This window comes from Microtus ochrogaster, chromosome 6 (genome assembly GCF_000317375.1).
Source record: "Microtus ochrogaster isolate Prairie Vole_2 chromosome 6, MicOch1.0, whole genome shotgun sequence".
NCBI lineage: Eukaryota > Metazoa > Chordata > Mammalia > Rodentia > Cricetidae > Microtus > Microtus ochrogaster.
This window is the reverse complement of record NC_022013.1, coordinates 11,959,732-11,979,848: the sequence shown is the minus strand read 5'-3', so window position 1 is coordinate 11,979,848 and position 20,117 is coordinate 11,959,732. Positions and strand designations below refer to the sequence as shown.

At 51.3% G+C, this 20,117-nt stretch overlaps 1 protein-coding gene across 1 annotated transcript in view; it reads right to left on the bottom strand.

Moving 5' to 3' along the window:
• Positions 1-20,117, bottom strand: part of Gli2 (GLI family zinc finger 2) — a 227,964-nt gene that overhangs the window by 49,676 nt on the left and 158,171 nt on the right. The window contains exon 3 of the mRNA XM_026779596.1: positions 10,004-10,109. Within this exon, the coding sequence (XP_026635397.1) occupies positions 10,004-10,109 (106 nt within the window). The remainder of the gene's footprint in view (positions 1-10,003; positions 10,110-20,117) is intronic.

Sequence of the window (20,117 nt, the reverse complement as noted above, 5' to 3'; positions counted from 1 at the left end):
TGTGTATGTACTCATGTATGAATACAGCTGTGCAAGTATGTCTATGTGCACTCATGTATGAACAGAACCCATGAAAGCACCACAAACTGTTCCATACACATTGTGTGTGCTACTCAGCTTTCCAAATACTTGAGATAAACTAACTCAGCAAAAAAGAAAAGTTTTGGGCTGGGAAGATGGCTCAATCGCTGAAGTGCTTATCACTCAAGAATGAAGAACAGAGTTTGAGTCCCTGAACTTGTTTAATAAAATAAAAGCAGTCGTGGTGGTGTGCCCTCGTAACCCTGGTGTTTGGAAGTCTGTCAGGAGGATTCCCGAGGCAGCTTAACCAAATCGCTGCGTTCTAAGCATGTGAGAGAGATTTTGTGGATGGTGATAGAGGAATTGTCCTCTGGCTTGTTCCTGTACATACATGCACATATACACATATGTGCCCACTCACATGTGAACACACATATTTAAAAGAATGATTTGTCTTGGCTCACAGTTAGTTTAGAAAATCCACAGGCACTGAGCCCTGTTGACTGGGGTCTGTTGTGGCAGAGGACATCACAGGGAGGGAGGTAAGGAGGAGACGGTGGGGCAGCTTCTTTACCTCATGGTGGCCAGGTTCCAAGAGCAACGCCACCAATGGCAACTTCCCCCCCACTAATCCCCACCCACCACAAAGGTTCCTCCACTTCCCACAGCACCACAGGGCAGGGACCAAGCCTTTAACAGGGCAATGTTCTAACCTAGGCCCAAACTACAGCACACACCACATGTGATGATAATTCACTTATCCTCACGTGAATCCCGCCCGTGCTCTGTGGTTCCTTCCCACACGACTGTGACCCAATGCCCGACAGAAGCAACTAAGGAAGGAAGTCTGAATCACAGTGTAAGGGTGCAGTCCTTCATGGTGGGGAAGGTGTGTGAGGTAGCTGCACACGGCATCCAGTCAGGAAGCAGAGAGACAGGGACGCTGGTGCTCCGCAATCTTTTACAGCCTTTTTTTCAGTCCAGGACCCCACGGGAGAGTACCACCCCACAGAGAGTAGGCTTTCTTGATTAACCTGATCTAGAAACCCCCTCACAGCAGGACTGGAGACTTTCCTCCTAGGAAATCTGCGTACTGTGGAGTTGACAGTGTTAACCATTACAAGGGCACCCCACCCCCTTTAGAGAAGAAGAAACTGAGGATTGCGGTGGTTAAGCAGCCAGCCCTGTATGTAAGGAGAATACGCAGTAGGATCCGTATCCCAGCCCTACCTATTTCTGCCTCCATTCCAAGTGTGCAGAGTGGCCAATGTCTAGCAGAAAGAACCCCAAGGGACAGGAGAGGGAGCAGAGCATCACTTCCTGATGTCCTAGGACATCCTGGCCAGAAGCCTGTCCCTGTGACTGCTGGGAACACGCTCCTTATGTACAGTCCCATGTCTACAGAACTACACCTTTACTCCCCAGTGGCTTGGGCCCCCAGCTGACCTCATCAGTGTTCCCCAAAGCCAAGGCCAGGAAGCGTCTCTTACATGAGCAGCTGCTATTCACAAAGATCAAAGACGAGGCATCTTATCGGACAAGCTCCTCATTAAACTTTTACGGGCCAGATTCCATTATAAATGAGCGGTCTGTCCTAGGCCACTGAGCTCGTTCCTGGGCAGAGAATCTGGTGTTCTCAGAGCAGGGGGAGATGGCGGAAGGGATCACGCTGCCTGGAGTTCAAATCCTACCTGTGCCAGACTAGGAATGTGTTACAGTTAACTGAAATGTCCCTCCAGTCACATGCATTAAAAACGTCTGGCTAGCAGCTGGGAGGGGGAAGGGAGGGCCTGGGAAGTGATGGGATCATGAGGACTCTGCTTTTCATCAACGGATTAATGAACCGTCAAGGAATTAACCCATAAGTAGATACATAGTAATTGATGATATTGTTGGGCTTAAAAGTACACACCCCCGTAACTGGCTTTTAAAGTGGGTTCTAGGGGACTGAATTTAGTCCTCAGCTTGTACACAACCAACGGCAGCATCTCTCTAAGTCCAAAGGGGTGTGTTTCACCTCTCGCTCCTTAATTCTCTGTTTCCTGGCTGCCACGTGGTGAGCAGGATCTGTCGCAGGATTGGCTAACGTGCCTCTGCCTCACCACAGGCATCAGATGATGGGATCAGCGACCATGGACTGAAGTCCCAGGAACTTGAGTTTGAATAAATCTCTCAAGTTATTCTCTCCTTATCTATCACAACAAAGTCTAACACACAGGGTATGTCAAGGAAGAGGCAGCCTGCCTTCCGGTGTCTGAGTTTCCCTCTTATGAATGGTGAGAGCCAGCATTTCCAGGCCTGCATGGCGGTAGGTCTTGATTTTACTTCACAGCTGGCCTGACCCAGAGGTCTCTTTGCCTGAGGGTCCTCTCATGGCTATGCCGCTCCATCCAGGGCAGGCTGTCCACACAGTCTGCTCTAAGCTCTCCCTCCATCTGCTGACCTGTCTGTTGATCTGTGGCAGGTTTTAGAGAGAAAGAGCTCCAAAGATAGACAGCAACATAGCTGGGGAAGCCATGGCAGAAGAGGGACGAGGCTCCTGGTAGGTGACTCCGAATCACCTAGCACCTCAGCCCAGGAAACAGGTAGACATGCCCTTCCAACGTCCCCTTCCATCTGCCTGTGGAGAAGACGGTTCTTTAAGACGCACAAAACAGATACAGTGCGGCTCACAAACAGGTACGGAGCCAAGAATCCGGAAGCAATCAGCCACGTTTCCTCCTGCCCAGCTGCTGCCCTTGCTGAATGGCTGAAGACTGTCACAAGCCCCAGAATCATGTTAGTAAGTCACAGGTGAGTGTTTATCAACACCAACGACCTTGGGAAAGCCATTTTCAAAGCCCCCAGACTAGAAAGTCAGCTAGCTGAGTATAGTCCCGGCAAAGAAATGACCATCTTAACTGACAGTGTGCCAATTTACGGGCTGGCATCTCCATTTGTATGCTCCTGCTGGGAACAGGCAGGAACTCATGTTTGTAAAACGGTTCCCTCGGGGGACTTTGCGTAAGGTGTGCCCACCACCTGGCATTCTGTCTACTTCCTTCACATGCCAGCCAGTGTGCTGACTTTCCGTGAACTGACAGCGAGACCCCAGAGCCATCTGTCCCCAGCTGGGGCCTTTCTGCCCTCTATGAAGAGTGGCCTTGCAGGACTATAAACTAAGTTTAACTCAGGACCAAGTGATCTGCAGGGAGTTGTTTGCTGTAGTCAGACATAGAATGTGGGGTGGCTGGAAGGGCACTGGTCACTTTCCAGCACACACTCCATGCCTTCTGCAAGCTGGGGGTATGAAAGAGGTCAGGTCACCCCGGGTGGGGCTGAGGTTCAGCTGGGAGTGGGAGAGGCACAGGAGATTTTAATGTTCCCATTTCAGAGGGGGCTATTGCTATTGTGGAAAGGGCAGTCAGCCCACAGCTCTGGACTTTGTTGCTGGATATAAAACAAGTAGGGACGTCCCTAAACACTGGCCTGTGTAAATTTACAAATAAGCAGATCCCCCAGGCCTCATCCTGGGCTAGAAAAATCAGAATGTCTGAAGCTGGGTTCCAATCATCTTTGTAAGACATGTGTGGGGAGAAGGGGGCGGAGTCCTGGGTTCCATCCCTGACGTAATAAATCAAGGGTAGTGGTGCACATCTGTAATTTCAGCACCAGAGTGGAAGCAGGAGGATCAGAAGTCCAGTGTCATCCCCAGCTACAGAGCAAGTCTGAGGCCAGCCTGAGCTATGGGAGACCCTGTCTGAAAGAGAACCATCCCAGATCACTCAGACTGGGGCTTGCTACCCTGAGAGGTCTCTCTAAAGTCTTCTAGGCTAAAGGCAGTTCCGACTGGCTTTCTCTGGAAGCCCAGGGCAGAGCTGGCCCACAAGCAACACGGAGAGCAAAGCGGACACCAGCTTCCTTAACCATCAGCATGGCCTTCTGCTCAAGGGCCCAACATGCACCAAGAGAGTGGTTCTTTTCTGAGGGACCAGCCCAGCCACATTCCCCCACGTTCCCTCCAACACCCTGGCAAAGCTGTTGTAAGAGCAGAGGCCCAGAGGGGAGCAAAGGGCTCCCTTCTTCTCATGGCAACATGGGCACTGCAGATGCTACGGGTGGGGTTATTTCTTGCTCAGCTGGCTTTTTCTTCTTCCTCTGAAATTTTGGGAGCGTGTCCACATTGGGGGGTCACAGAGAAGCCCTGACCAGTGTACCCGCATGGCTGGTGTTTTCCACAGAGCCAAGATGTCGCACTACAAGTTCAGGGACAGTATCAATGTACACGAACATTATGGGAGATAAAGCCATACACAGCCATCAGATGCCGCCACACACGGGCATCATGAGCGATACCACCATACACGGGCATCATGAGCCATACTGCCATACACGGGCATCATGAGCCATACCACCATACACGGGCATCATGAGCCATACCGCCATACACGGGCATCATGAGCCATACCGCCATACACAGGCATCATGAGCCATACCGCCATACATGGGCATCATGAGCCTCACAGCCATACAAGAGCATCATGAGCCATACCGCCATACACAATAATCAGGAAGAAGTGTGATTTTTGCCAAAAGCAAGTTGGCATGGAAAGGGACTGGTGATTCAGCTTATGCCTCCAATCACAGTTTATCATCAAAGAAAGGACAGGACTCACACAGGGCAGGGATGTGGAGGCAGGAGCTGATGCAGAGGCCATGGTAGGATGCTGCTTACTACCCTGTTCTTGTGGTTTGCTCAACCGGATTTCTTACAGAACCCAGGACCACCACCAGGGATGGCAGCACCCACAATGGGCTGGGCCCTCCCCAATTGATCGCGAATTAAGAAAACTCCCTACAGGCTTGCCCACAGCTGGATCTTATGGAGACATTTTTCTCAGCTGAAGTTCCTTCCTCTCAAATGACACAGAACTAGCAGTTCTCACCCGGTCTTCATCCCATGACTATTTCCCGGGTACCCTGATACATTTGACCATCATCCCTGCTCCTGGGGCCACGGAGAGACAAATGTCCAAAGTCCTCCACTGAGGAGAAAGACTCCCTCCTCCCTGAGTCCCATATCTGACCTACCTGTGCCCCCAGTCTGTCCTCCCACCTGTGATGACCCCTCTTCTGGACAGGTCAATGGAGACCCACAGTAACAAATCTCTAAGAGCATGCTTCCAAACCTATTCCACAGACCACTGCTCCATCCTAACTCGGGCTAGTGAGATGGCGTAATCAGGAAACTGTTGTTCACCTTCAAGCATAAGGACCCGAACTGAACCAAGCTAACGAAAAGGGGTGGCGGTGACACACACCTTTTAGAGGCAGAGGCAGGCAGACCTTTGAATCCAAGGCCAGTCAGAGTTACATAATGAGACCCTGTCTCAATATCCCCCCTCCCCTGCCACATACCCAAAAAAAAAAAAAAAAAAAAAAAAAAAAAAAAGCTGAGGAGCGGAGCCAGTGAGATGACTCAGCGGGTAAAGTGCTTACTGGGCAAACATGAGTACTGAGTTTGCATTCCCCAAATACCCACATAAAATCTGGATGTGGTGGGAAGTGTCTGTTAGGCCAGTGTCCGATCCGAGAAACTCGCTGACCAGCTAGCCTAGCTGAAATGGTGAGCTCCAGGTCCAGTAAGAGACCATGTCATAAAAGAATATGATGATGATAACAATGACAATGATGTGAAGAACGGTAGAAGAAGATAATTCATGGCGTGTGTTTTCAATCCACTGCTGGGTGGACAGACAGGCAGAACCTCAGGGCCTGCTGGCCACCCATAATAGCCTACTTTGTATGGGTATTACAGGTCAGTGAGAGACCCTATCTTAAGAGGCAAGTTCCCGCCGAGCAGCGGTGGTGCACGCCTTTAATCCCAGCATTCAGGAGGCAGAGGCAGGTGGATCTCTGTGAGTTCGAGGCCAGTCTGGTCTACAAGAGCTAGTTCCAGGACAGGCTCCAAAACCACAGAGAAACACTGTCTCAAATGAAAGAGAAAAAAAAAAAAAGGCAAGCCCCTGGGAACAGCAGCTGAGGCTGTTCTCTGGTTCAACTCCTAAGCATGCACCTCCACAGTCGCGCAAATAAGCGGTTTTGTGGCTGTTACAAATGACAACTCGGAGGATTCCACCATTAAGATCATCTCAGTGAGAGGTCTTGGGTTTGGCATTCAATGGGGATACTAAGGTGGACTGCCATTTTGTTAAGAGATTTATCAGAAGAGTGGTTAGCACCATGGACAGACAGACAGACAGACAGCATGACAAAAGCTCCAAGGAGTGTTCAGGACCACGCGGCAGAGCTGGGGTCCCTACTTATAGGTCTCAGAAGAAGGGGAGGTTTTTCTGTCACATAATTGGTGGGTGTTTCACAGTGGACCTGCATCTGGGCTGGAGATGTGGATCTCCACGGATGTGACAGGGTGGGGAGGAGGACCACACTGAGTTGCGGTGCACCCAGTATATGCATAGCTCTCTGGCGTCCCACAGTCTAGCAACCCGAGGCCTGCAAACTTCCTTGGGGATCTGAAAATGGCACCTGCCACTCTCCTGGAATCACAGCACCTGGGGGAGTCTGCAAGGGATGGGGTTGCACTGTAGACAGACTCTTGGGGAGCTTGCCATTTCCTTCACAGCAGCTCTAAGAACAAGCTCCCCAAAGAGGAAACTGGATCTATGGCTCCATCAGCCTCCAGTCTGCAAGCTAACGTTCAATAGATATGCCTGCTTCATAAATAAGAAAAATGAGGCTTGGGGGTTCGTATGAACCACCTCTTCTGCACTGGCAGGCAGCCTGGCAGGGCCGAGATGACAGCAAGTCCTTGGGTATGATCCAGGCCCTCCTATGGGCATAAGGAAGGCCAGGGATCATGGAACCCAGAGCCTGCATATTCGGATCCTCCCCTCCCGGAGGTATGGATCCTAAGAGCCACAGGCAGGGATCTGAGTGTTCAAGCAGTGTGGGGCAGGAAGGGGCTGAGCAGAGCACCAAGTGCGCCCAGCAGTAAGCAGAAGCTTATGACTCCGAGAGGCAGGCCGGGGCTTAGAGATGACACGGTACCTCATTTGCCGCGTGCCGCTTGCGTAATTAGACACATTGGTGGTAGCAAGCACACTACCACAGGGGCTTGATGGATTGGGGACTCCACCAGGCTCGGACCACATTAATCACGGAAGCCAGAACTACGGGGCCATTTTTCTTACAGGCGTTGTCTAGTTCTCGCCTGGGATGGAGGGAGTAGGAGAAAGAGGAGGTGTGCCTCCCAGAGCCTTAGGCCAGCTCTTTCTTGGCCTTCTGGGTGGAATCCAGCTAGCCTGATGTTCTCAAGGAGCCTCTCAGGATGACCTACCAAGTCACAGGGACTGCACTGCTTCCTGGCAGTGGGGTTGACAGGCAAGATCCTCCAGGGCTACGTCCCAGAGTCCAGTCCCCTAAACCACACAGAAGTGCATGGGCTACCTCCCAGCCTCCACACCAGGACTCGGTGATATCAAATGATTAAGGACTAGCCCCTAAGAAGGCATGCATACTAATCTATTGAACCTGTCAATGTCGTCTGCATCATAGCTGTGATTTGGGGGAAGATGTTAGGATGCAGAGATGATCCTGGAGCCAGATAGACCACCTCTAAAAGCAGCAGCAAGTACCTCTGATAAAACAGACAGCCATGAAGAATGCCATACCAGGGGAGGAGTGGCGTGAGGGCGGGTGCCGGGGAAAGGTGGGATGCTGTGAGGTTGGGGCTACAAGTCAAAAGATGCAGGCTCCCAGAAATGGGGAAAGACAGAGGCACGTGTTCTCTCCAGAACTGCGTGAGCAAACATTCGTGTTGTTAAGCTACTGCGCTGGTCATTTGTTATAGCTACAGGAAGTGAGCACACACCCCGTAGTTATCCAGTCTGCTGCAAAGGTCACGGAAGCCAGTGAGCGACAAGGTAACTTTCATGGCTAAGGGGCTATGGAGATAGCTCAGTGGACAGGAGCATTTTCTGTGCAAGACATGAGCTGTGTTCTAATCCCCAGCACCCACTTAGAGAACTGGGCATGGCTGCGGATCTGTAAGCCATGTGGGGGGACAGAAACCAGAGGACACGGAGGCTTCCTGGCTCTGTCTAGTTTCAGGTTCAGGGAGAAACTCTGTCTCTAGGAGTGACAGTGAAGGGCATCTGATGTCCTGCTCTGGCCTCCACTTGTGTGTGTGCACACACGCTTGCACACACACAAATTCATGTACTCAGTGTGAGATCCTGCCCAAGGAAACACAGACTTAAGGGAAAACTATCCACATTTGCATCAGATATGTGAGTTACTTCACCATATTGGTACTGGATGATATGGGATGTTAACGTCTGAATAGCTGAATGGAAGACACGCTGTTTATATTATCTACTTTTTACAACTTCTGCATGCTTGAATTTACTCCAAAGTGAAAACTTGGCTATTGTGTACGGTACATTATCTGTGCATGTGGGTGTGTGGGGGTTACAGGACAACTGTGGTCCTCCTCCTCTGCCTTACATGGGTTCGGTTCCAGAGGTGGAACTTAGGTCACCAGGCTTGCACTCACGGAGCCATCTTGTCATTCCCCGACATTAAACTTAAAATTTGTTTCAAAAGAAAGCTGAAGTCCTGGGTTGTCTGTCTACTGTCTAGAAGGCAGTAGGTGTGCTGAAACAGTATCACTGGTGGGCTGGCTGGAATGTAGCAAAGGTACAATGATTTGAACATCGGAGCGCACGGCTATGCCAACCAATTTTTTTCTAGTGGGAGATAGCGTCTCACGGGTGGGGTGCCAGCGGGGACTCTCTACTCAACACTCTGTGTGTGCCTTCTACGGGTCTGTCATTGTCAGTACAGCCCCAAGGGAAGCTCAGAGTCTATGTGGAGCACGTATGACAACAGTTTATTCTGCTATGGCAACAGTGTTACAATCCAGACAGGGTCGCATTCAGTTCTCCTCAGGAGGTGGCTCTGCAGCTAAGGAGGTTCTAGAGCTTGGGCAGGCAACAGGAACCAGCCATAAAGGCAGGGTCAGCACCCTAGACAAAGGCCAGAGTAGAGTGGGAGGGGAAGGGAACAGGCAGAGGGACTCGCTTCCCAAGCATGGACGGCCGTGCAGAGGCTGAGAGTAGGGAAACGGCCAAGGCCTAGACCCCTGTGATGGTTAAAACTGATGATCAACTTGGCAATGGGAACCACGCAGGAGACACACACACATGCCTACAAGGTCTTTCTATATTAGGTTATTTGGGGAGGACCCACCCTAACTATGGGAGGCACTATGACATGGGCTGGGGTCCCACACTGAAAAAGAAAAGGCGAAAGCCAACTGAGCACCGGAATTCATCTCCATCTCGCTCTGCTTCCTGAATGTGGATGCTGTGTGACCAGCTGCCACGACTTCTCTACCACAATGGATTGTAGCTTCAAACCATGAACTTTCCTTCCTCATGTTGCTCTGGTCATGTTCTCTGTCCCTGCAGTGGGAAGAGTCATGGGGTCTCTCCTCTGCTAGGAGAGTGGTGGTGTAGGAGGCGGAGGGGCTGAGAACGGAGCAAACACCAAGAGAATGAGCGTCTACCAGGGGCTGGAGGTCCTGGGTGGAAATGTCCAGGCACATCAAAGTGTTGCCTTTCTCCTTCGGGACCTCAAGATGGGAGGCAGGAGGAGACCTCAAGGCATCACTCTAGGCTTTTTTTAAAGAGGAGGGGACACCTGGGGTAGTAAAAAGGGGGGCTCCAAACCATTATGCCAGGGCAGTCTATACCTAAGGTTATATTCCTGACTTGAGTTTGGGGTACTGGATGCGTGATGAGCCTCCAATCATGTAGGGACCAACGAGGAAGCTTAAAGTCCCAGGCCATAGTGATGACATGTGACCCGAGCTTGCTACTCAGAAGAAACCAGAAGGTGGCGAGCATGCGAGTATCACCTGCTCATGGGTGAACAGTGGCTGCACACCAGGAGCGGCAAGCAGATGGAAGCCAACACTTACCCATGAACACCGTGGACTGAGTGAGGATCGTAATGGTACCGTCCTTCCTGGTGTCTCATGTCAATCGGCAAAGGCGCATGGAAAGGCGGCAGGAGCTGCTGAGGAACTGTGGAGAGAGAGGGAGGGAGAGAGAGAGAGAGAGAGAGAGGACTTCAAAAACTTTCCCCCTCCCTGGAAAAATAATTTTCAAAAGGCTTTAAGCTCCATGAATTCCTGAGCGAGAGTGGTCAGGACAAGGGACTCCGTGATGCCTGCGCTATCACACACCCACGAAGGGGATGAATAAATAATCAAAGCCAGCCTGAGAATCCTACATCTTCCACATAAAAGATCCCCAGCCGTGCTCTTGACAAAGACAAGCAGCTCAATGCTCTTTGAACTTGGGGAACCCAGCTTGGCCACAAATCAGGGCTGACAGTGCTGACAGGATCCGACTCCCGCCAGCTTCTGCCCACCCCGGCTTGGCTGCGTGTGGCTTCAGTAGCGTCAGGTAGCTACTTTGGATCTAGTGTGCACACGGGCTGTACATGTTTACCTAGAACCATCTATGAAACAAGGCCAGGCCTGGCTTGGGGGCATTTGCTTAGACAGCTAATTCTCTGCTCTGCGTACATACATGTGTGTGTGTGTGTGTGCATGTATGCACACGTGTTCACATGTATGTGCAGACTAGAGTACGACTTCAGGTGTTGTCTTTAGGTGCAATCCACACTGTTTTATAAGACAAGGTCTCTCAACAGGGCTCGGGGTTCACCGATTAGACTGGGTTGACTGGTTAGTCCCAGTGACCCACCTGTCCCTGCCTTCCCGGTGCTGGAATAGCAAGCATATCACGTGTCACCATTTCAGGTTTCTGACACGTGTGTGGGGGCTGCATGGCAAGGTCTTTACTATCTCCCCAGCCCCAAACAATGGTAAACTTAACTCTTTTATCACAGTACCATGGAAGAGAATTTCCCAGCATTGAGACTACGAGGAGCAGCCTTATTTCAGCACGTCTATCCAGACACACGGAGCTGTCAGCAGCCGATGATGTGAGCGATGCACAGTCAGACTCAGCCCCACTTCCCTGGCCACCGGCCTTCTGACTGCGGGAAGCATGCACAGAGGAACGGGAACGCTCCAGTCCTTCGCCTTTTCCCAGCCTACTTGTTAAAAGGCCCTGTTTTCCTAAAGCCTATAATTACGTTTGCCTCTGGGGCACCCAGGAATTTTCTTTCAATAAGCAAAGAGCATCCTGCAATTATCACGATGATTTGTTGAGCGCAGGCCAAGCGCAGTCGGGGGCTGACTCAGCTCCGAACTGACACACGCATGTAGGTGGTTTCAGTCCTGGAGGCACCCGCCAGCATGTGTGGCTGCGGAGATAGCTGAGTGGACCCAAGTTCAAAGTCAGAACCCACACAAAAAGCCTGGCGAGGTGGTGCACACTCATAAACCCAGCTCTGAGGAGAAAGACAGGAGGATCCTTGGGGCTCTCTGGCCAGACAGCCCAGCCCCACTGCCAGGTCTCAAATCCTAGTAAAAGACTGAGTCTCAGAAAACAAGGTGGACAGCATCTGAGGAATGAACAGAGACTAACCTCTGGCCTCCGTACACATGTGCACGTGCAAACATCACCCAGACAACACATGCACCTCACATATGGGAACATGCCCACAAACATCATTTGCACCACTCTAGAGAGTCAGGTGACACCACACTCAGGCCACGAGGCTGTCACCACTCCACCTAAAGGACTTTCCAGCACACTCAAGGGGACTGCCCCCACCAAACAGTCCCCTTCTCTGACAACAGTCACTCTGCAGTCAGTCTTTTATCAGTATAGCCCTTGTCCTTTTGTGTCTGGCTTACTTCACTCAGCGTAAGTCCTTGGGGTTCACCAGATTGTGGAACAGGCTGTAATTTCTCTCCTTTTCAGGCTGAATGCTATTCCACTGTATGGATACACCACCTTTTGCTTGTCTGTTAAGCTGGTGGTAGACATTTCGATTTAACGCTATCCATTTCAGGGGACGTGGGAGACAGACTCTTACTATGTGGCAGCCCAAGCTGACCTTGAATGTATGACAATCCTCCCTCTGAAGATGATCAGCCTGCTGACTGCTGTGATCGTAGCATGAGCTGCCCAACATGCTTTAACTGGAAGAATTCTCAACGAGAGGAAATTTTCCCCCTGAATTAAAAAAGATTACTTAGTGTGTGTGCGTGGTGTCTGCATGTGCATGGGGGGCGCGCACGCACATGTGCAGGTATACTGTATGCTGCGTGTGTACAGGTAGCCATAGAGGCCAGACGCGGACACCCGACTCCCCAGAGTTAGAGTCACATTAGGATACTGATATGGGTACTGAGAACTGAATGGGGCCCTCTGAAAGAGCAGGAAGTCTATTACCCACGAACCATCTCTCCAGGCTTCTGAAATTTTAACTTCACCATCCCATGCTTGTGGAGCTCTCCACTAGGGACTAAGAGAACAGAAACCACATCTCTCTGTCGTACTAAACTGGCAAACCAGACCCAGCGGGGAGCCAGTGGGGGACAATAGGCACTTGAACCAGCCTGGTTCTGGCATCTTAAGCTGCATAGAAGCAGATGGCCTCCCTTTTCTGTGGCTCGTGTCTACGGCCCTCTGTATCGCCACACACAGTTCACTGGCCCACTGGCCCTTGCACCAGCCTGCAGCCCAGTCCCTGGAGCCCTGCTGTAACAGGACAGCACACACTCATTCTGTCACTCTCAGGCTCACACTCAGGCTTACACTCACAGCCACCATGCAGTCTTTGCAGCCCCAACTCTTCCTGCAAGTAAGTAAAGGGATAAAGGCTAGCACCGATTCATCTGAAGTCTCGGATATTTCATCTCAGTGGAGGTCATCCCCCTCAAGCTCCTGATGGAAGCTTCCAGAAACAAACACTTGCCCAAAGCTCTCTGTGAGGACGTTTTAGCTTCTGGCTCTTGAGAGGATGCCCAGGAACACCAGGAGAAAAAGGAAAGAGAGCTACCTTTGGGCTGGGAAGACAGTGCAGCGCGTAAGAGCACCTGCTGTGCAAGCATGAGGACCGAAGTTCTAATTCCTGGCACGTGTGTAAAAGCTGGGCACAGCCACCTGGACGCCAGTACTGTAGGGGACAGGGACAAATGTCCCTGGGGCTTGCTGGTTGCCAACCTACCTCCAGGTTCAGTGTAAAACCCTGTACAAAGGAAGAAGGTGGAGAGAGAGAGGAAGATAACGATGTTCTGCTCTGGCCTTTGCAAAATGCACACACACACACACACACACACACACACACACACACACGCACACACACCAGACATAGATCCACCCACCTCTTCACCCATATATACACACACACTTAAATAAATAAATAAATATATGCCAGCTGAAAGCATATGTTTTCATTGTGGATTTTTTTTGTTTTGTTTTTTCAAGGAAAAAAAATCCAGATTAAATTATGTCCTTCCAGCACAGCGTGCATGCGCGCGCGCGCACACACACACACACACACACACACACACACCATATGCCATTTCAAAGAAATGTCTCTTTCCAAGTTTCTAAGGAAGAAGCTCAAAATGGAGAATGTTCAAAGGCCACGCCCTGTCCCCTGGAAAAATGCACATTTTGCACATTTGTTTTTGATCTTGCACAGCGAGACCCTGAGGAGGTAGAGAGGAGGTGACTGCCACTAAAAGTCCAAAACTTTTGTATGCTAACTCAAACACCACACGCTCCTTGGCTGGTAGGGTCTGGTGAGGAGACATTTGTGTGTGGAAACTGCTGGACGGAAGCAGAGAGAGTCCTTCCCTGGAGGCTGAACTCGTTAGGGCCTCATGACAACCACAGTGGTGAGCAAAGTGGGGTCCTTACGCAAAGAACTCAGAACACGTGAGTCAGGGAAACACAACTAGAAGTCATTTCAGCTACAGGATGGTTCCGAGATAAGTTACACGTGCCGTGGAGACACCTCCCAGAGAGGGGGACAAGAGACTACCCACTGGACATGACCCGTAGACTGGGTCCTGTGTATCAGACTGGAGGCACCTCAGCCTTCCAGGCTTGTAGGCAGAAGTTTCTGGCCTGCCCGGTCCCATAGCTGCTCAGTCCCAAAGAAACACACAGAGGCTTATGTTAATCATAAACTTTTGGTCTATTAGCTCAGGTTTATTACTAACTCGTTTTACAACTTAAATTAACCCATAATTCTTGCCTGTGTTTAGCCATGTGACTTGGTACCTTTTCTCAGGAAGGCGTTCTCATCTTGCTTCCTCTGCGTCTGGCTGGTGACTGCATCTCCGCCTTTCCTCTTCTCTTAGTCTGGTCGCCCCATCTATACTTCCTGCCTGGCTACTGGCCAGTCAGTGTTTTAGCAAACCAACACAAGTGACCAATCTTTACAGGGTACAAGAGCATTCTCCCACAGCACAGGCTGTCCACTCCCTGGAGAACAGGCACCTCCGAGTTTCCTGCCTTTTCAGTTCTGACTATGAGATGGAACCAGCTCAGAGCACGTGTGTGCTATGTGAGTGGACGAGAGAAGCGTGTTTCTTGGAGATGCCCTGTTGCCAGGTACCTGTTGAACCTTTGCACAGCATAGGTGGTGTGCTGCTTGCTCTTCACTGTCAGTGTGATGGGATGTACAATCACCATGGAAAAACACTCCTGGGTGAAGCTATGAGGGTGTTTCCAGAAAGGTTTCCCCGAGCAGGGAAGACCCGCCCTGAGTGTGGGACAGTGTATTAGTTTCTGTACTGCTGCTGCAACAAACACCATGAACAATGCCATGTATAGAAGGAAGGTTTATCTGGTTTATGGGTGCAGAGGGATAACTGTCTGCTGTGACGGTAAGACACACGGCAGCTGGAACAGAAGCTGACAGGCCACGTCTTGAACAGAAAACACAAAGCAGAGAGGAAACTCTTTAAACTCTCAAAGCCCACTTCCAGTGACATAGGCCACACCTCCCCCAACTCCCAAAATGTACCACACCACCAACTGGGGACCAAGTACTCAAATGCACAAACCATGGGAGGAAGAGCTTATTCAATCCCCCACAGATGGGCTGGGGTCCTGGACTGAATAACAAGGAGAAGGCAAGCTGAGTGGCAGAACTCATCTCTTTCTGCTTCCCAAGGGCAGATGCAGCAAAGTGACCAGACACCTGTGTTCCTGTGCCTATGTCTTCCCACCACGATGGACCAGACACCTAAGCTCCTGCCCCCATGTCTTCCCACCACAACAGACCAGACACCTGTGTTCTTATGCCCATGTCTTCCCACCATGATGGACCAGATACCTCTGTTCCTGTGTCCATGTCTTCCCACCACAATGGACCAGACACCTAAGCTCTTGCCCCCATGTCTTCCCACCACGATGAACCAGACACCTAAGTTCTTGCCCCCATGTCTTCCCACCACAACGGACCAGACACCTGTGTTCCTGTGCCCATGTCTTCCCACCACGATGGACCAGATACCTCTGTTCCTGTGTCCATGTCTTCCCACCACGATGGACCAGACACCTAAGCTCCTGCCCCCATGTCTTCCCACCACGACGGGCCAGACACCTGTGCTCCTGCCCCCATGTCTTCCCACCACGATGGACCACATACCTCTGTTCCTGTGTCCATGTCTTCCCACCACGATGGACCAGACACCTAAGCTCCTGCCCCCATGTCTTCCCTCCACGATGGACCAGACACCAGAGTTCCTGCGCCCATGTCTTCCCACCACGATGGACCAGACACCTGTGCTCCTGCTCCGGTGCCTTCCGACCAGGATGGGCCGGGAGCCAGGTCCTTCCCTAGATAATTTCTTTAAATCCTTTTTCCCACGTTGCATTTGTTGGGTATTTTGTCCCAGCAACAGGAAAAAATAAGTACTACAACAGGTCTATGTTGTGATAAGGCTCGAGCATATATAGATGCAGCCTGCAGGGCGATGAGGCCAAGGAAGGGCAGCTGGCTGGAGCTGACTGGCCAGTGTTGTGGTTGTCTCTATGACCAAGGGTCAAGAAAGCAAACATGGTGCCCTTGACCCTGAATGCTGGGTCCTCTGCCCTGGGGTTGTGGCCAGGGGACCAAAACATCCAAGAACGAAAGGTGCTTGTACTGAGAGTCCATGTTGTGTGCGAGTGCATGCATGCGTGTGTGTGTGTGTGCGAGTGTGTGCGAGAGTGTGTGAGTGTGTGTGTGCGAGTGTGTGCGAGAGTGTGTGAGTGTGTGTGTGTGCGAGTGCGTGCATGCATGTGTGTGTGAGTGTGTGAGTGTGTGTATGAGTGTGTGCGCGTGCATGTGTGTGAGTGTGTTGCGCGTGCGTGTGTGAGTGTGAGGGTGTGAGTGTGTGTGAGTGTGTGAGTGAGTGTGTATGAGTGTGCGCGTGCGTGTGAGTGTGTGAGTGAGAGTGTGTGTGAGTGTGTGTGCGCGCATGTGTGTGTGAGTGTGTGTGTGCGCGTGCGTGTGAGTGAGTGTGTGTGTGAGTGTGCGCGTGAGTGTGAGTGTGTGTGTGCGTGCGTGTGTGTGCGCGCGCATGTGAGTGTTTGTGAGTGTGAGTGTGTGTGAGTGTGTGTGTGAGTGTGTGTGCGCGCGCGTGTGTTCCTTTAGAGAAGCAATTGGCTCTCTGGAGCTTCCAGGCAGCCCCATGTCAGGAAAGCAGATCTTTTAACTCTCGGAACAACTGTCTGCCTCCAGAGCCTTCAGGTCAGGGTACTGCGCCCCTGGGGAGGACACTCACTGCTGTTCATCCATCATGGACTTTGCGGGTGAGCACCCTGCTGCAGGCACTCTGAAGCTGGAGCCAGCTCTGACCTCCTGAAATGAAGGGATCTCATGGTGCCTTGCCGGAGGGACTTCCACTTTCTCTCCTACTACGGAAGAATCTATCTGAACTTTCCCAGTTAGTGAATAATGGCGCATGTCCCTTCAGCTTAGAACCTCCCATGTCTGGGCTGGGGAGATAGCTCAGTTCGGATGGGAAAATGCTTGCCTTGTAAGCATGAAGTCACAAATTTGAACCTCAGAACCCGGGCAAAAGGTGAGTGGTAGGCACCGTCCCAGTGCGGGGTAGAGGGGAGGTGAGGACTGACTGGCAGACATCTGACTCACTAGCCAGCCGGCCTAGCCTGACTGGTGAGCTGCAGAGCAATGAGACACCTTGTCCCAGAGGACGTGAACCGTGTTCCTGAGGGTGACGTCTGAGGTTGGCCTCTGGCCTCTAGGAACATACACACAGGTGTGTGAGTGTGCCAACATATGCACAAACACAGATATATCAGAAAAAGGGTCTTCCTTGTGTCTGTTTGTTATTTTTTTTATTTTATTTTATTTTTTGTTTTTGTTTTTTGAGAAAGGGTTTTTCTGTAGCTTTGGAGCCTGTCCTGAAACTCTTATAGACCAACTGGTCTCGAGATCCACCTACCTCTGCCTCCCGAGTGCAGGGATTAAAGGCGTGCGCCACCACGGCCCAGCTCCTTGTGTCTTAAGTAAAATCTAGGGCAATTATGTTATCACTTTTCTCCAAAGCGAACAAGCCTGGCTGGCAAGACAGTGCAAGGAATTCTCACTCCTGTCCAGATGGCTCACTGGGTCATTCTCCTCCTAGCAGAAGGGCATGGGTAACAAGTGACACTTATGTCTTTGACCAGAAAAGGTGGTGAAGGGAAGATGGCTCAGGCAGTGAAGTGTTTGTCACACAAGCCTGAGGAGCTGAGTCTGAGTTCTCTTTCCTGGAAAAGGAAAAGTTGGGTGTGGTGTTACATGCCTGAAATCCCGGTGGGCAGGGAGAGACAGGCAGATTCCTGGTGGTTCACGGCCAGCCGGCCTAGCTGAATCGACCAATTCCAGTCTTAACAAATGAGACACTGTCTTAACAAAAAACAAAAGCTGAAAACCAAAAGCAAAACAAGATGCAAAGGAAAGGATCCATAGCTTTGCAGACAGGGGCTCTGGCAAATGGAGCCCTCTTGGCTGCCCATCACATCCCGGGCTGCAACCCCTAGACAGCTCAGGCTGGTTACTCCCCACGTGCCTCTCTAGTACCTGTGGCCACTGTGTGTGGGGTAAAAACCACAAAGGAATGTGTGGGTAGCCCTCATTTATACAATGTCTAGACACGTGGCCTTGGCATCATCAGGGATGCAGCCTCTGGGTCACCTATACTTTTTAGCACTGTAAAGATGAAGGAGTGGACCAGAGCTGGGAGTCTTCACTGAGCTGGGCTTCTCCTCAGTCCACTTTGCTGTGTGGACAGCCTCCAAGGTTAGCTTGTCAGTCAGGTGGACTCAAGGCCCACGCCTCAGAGCTAGAATGGCTGGCACTAAAACAGTTAAGAAGCAAGCACACCTCAGTCCTCAAGGCCTAGTGCGCCTGTGTTCAGGGCCTTGCACAAATGGCATGTGTTCCTAGGAACCAGCTACAGGACAAACTGCTGTCACAGGCCCCTGCTGGGTGCCACCGCCTCACAGGATGCTTTTAATACGAAGAATGATGTCCTGAGTGGCTGCTTCACGGCATGAGATTAAAAAGTATTTCGGTCTCACTTGGTGGGTGTGTGTGTGTGTGTGTCAAAATCAAGCCGGACATTCAAGAGCAGACTGAGTTAGCACCTTGGCCTACCCCTGGCTGAGGCATTACTGACAAAACAGCAGCTGGAAAAGCACATGGGGCTGGGCTGGAGCCAGCAGGAGCTGCTGCATGTGGACAGTGTCCTGGGGTTGAGCTCAAGGCTAGGAAGGCAAGAGAGAAGAAACAAGCAGACTCCCAAGAGTGCTCGGAAAATGCCAAGGGAGAGGCTATCCGAAACCTTGGGGAGACTGGACCGTGTAATCTGTCCCTTTAGATGGTGTTCCTGAGCTAACAGGAGACAGACTACAAGAGCAGGCTGGGGCTAGCCCAGAGGATAGTGCTGAGGGTGTCACCTCAGTGAGTCATCCTGTGCCTCAGTTTCCTCATCTGTGAAGTGAGGACAGTGACAGGCCAGAGCCAGAGGGAGACAGCATACAGCAGAGCCCGCAGTAGCACCAGTGTGGCTGTCGCTACTACCTGCTCTGCTGAGCTCCATCCTCTTCGGCAGGGGCTGGGACACAGAGGGGAGCTTCGCAGAACCCTGGAAACCCCCGCCATCTGTCATGGGGAGCAGCAGGGGCTACTCAACCAGTTCTCGTTGACCAGTGGGGTCCAGAGTTAGGGAGTTTGTGTGTCCTTGTTCATGTGTGCACATGTGTGTGTGCACATGCGTGTGCATGTGCGTGTGTGTGAGTGGACAGTTTCTGGTGTCACTCAGACACCATCCACATTTCCTCCTTTCTTTCCCTCTCTTTTCCTTTTGATCCTCTTTCTTTCCCCTTTTCTTTTTCGATACTTTCTTTCTCTCTCTCTGCTTTTGAACATGGCCTCTCACTGGGACCTGGAGCTCAGCCATAAGGCTAGGCAGGCTGGTCAGTAGCACCTGGCAGCTGCCTGTCACCACCTCCCTACCAATGATGCTACAAGCACACACCACCATGCTTAGTGCTTTCTCAGTGGACATAGGGCATCAAACCCAAGCCCACATCCTGCAAGGTAAGCATTTGCCATCTGAGCATCTCCCCAGCCCCGGGTTAGGGAATCTTAAGGTCAGAAGAAACATGAGATAGGTCAAGCCTGAATATGCTGGGCAACTGTCCAGTTCGTAGAACCCGTTTCCTAGAAAGCAACGTGATAGCCCCCAGAACAAACAGCGGATGTGACGCGCAGGACTGTAGTTCTGGGACTCTGAAAAGGCGTGAATCTACGGGCAGGGCCAGCACAGCTGCTAAGGTGCTTGTCTCACAAGCACAAGGACCTGGGTTTGATCCCCTAGAAGAACCCATGTTAGAAAAGTTTGGTGTAGTATTTGCTGGTAGTCCTATAGCTGGGGAGGCAAAGACAGGCAGATCCCCAGGGCTTGCAGGCCAGCCAACCTTGCCTCCTTGGGGAATTCCAGGCAGTCAAAGACCCCGAGTTCCAAAATCAAAGGTAGACAGCTCCTGTGAAATGACACTTGAGGCTGTGCTCTGGCTTTTACACATACGCATATAACATGGGCATGCACAGTTCACACACACACACACACACACACACACACACACGGAGGGAGG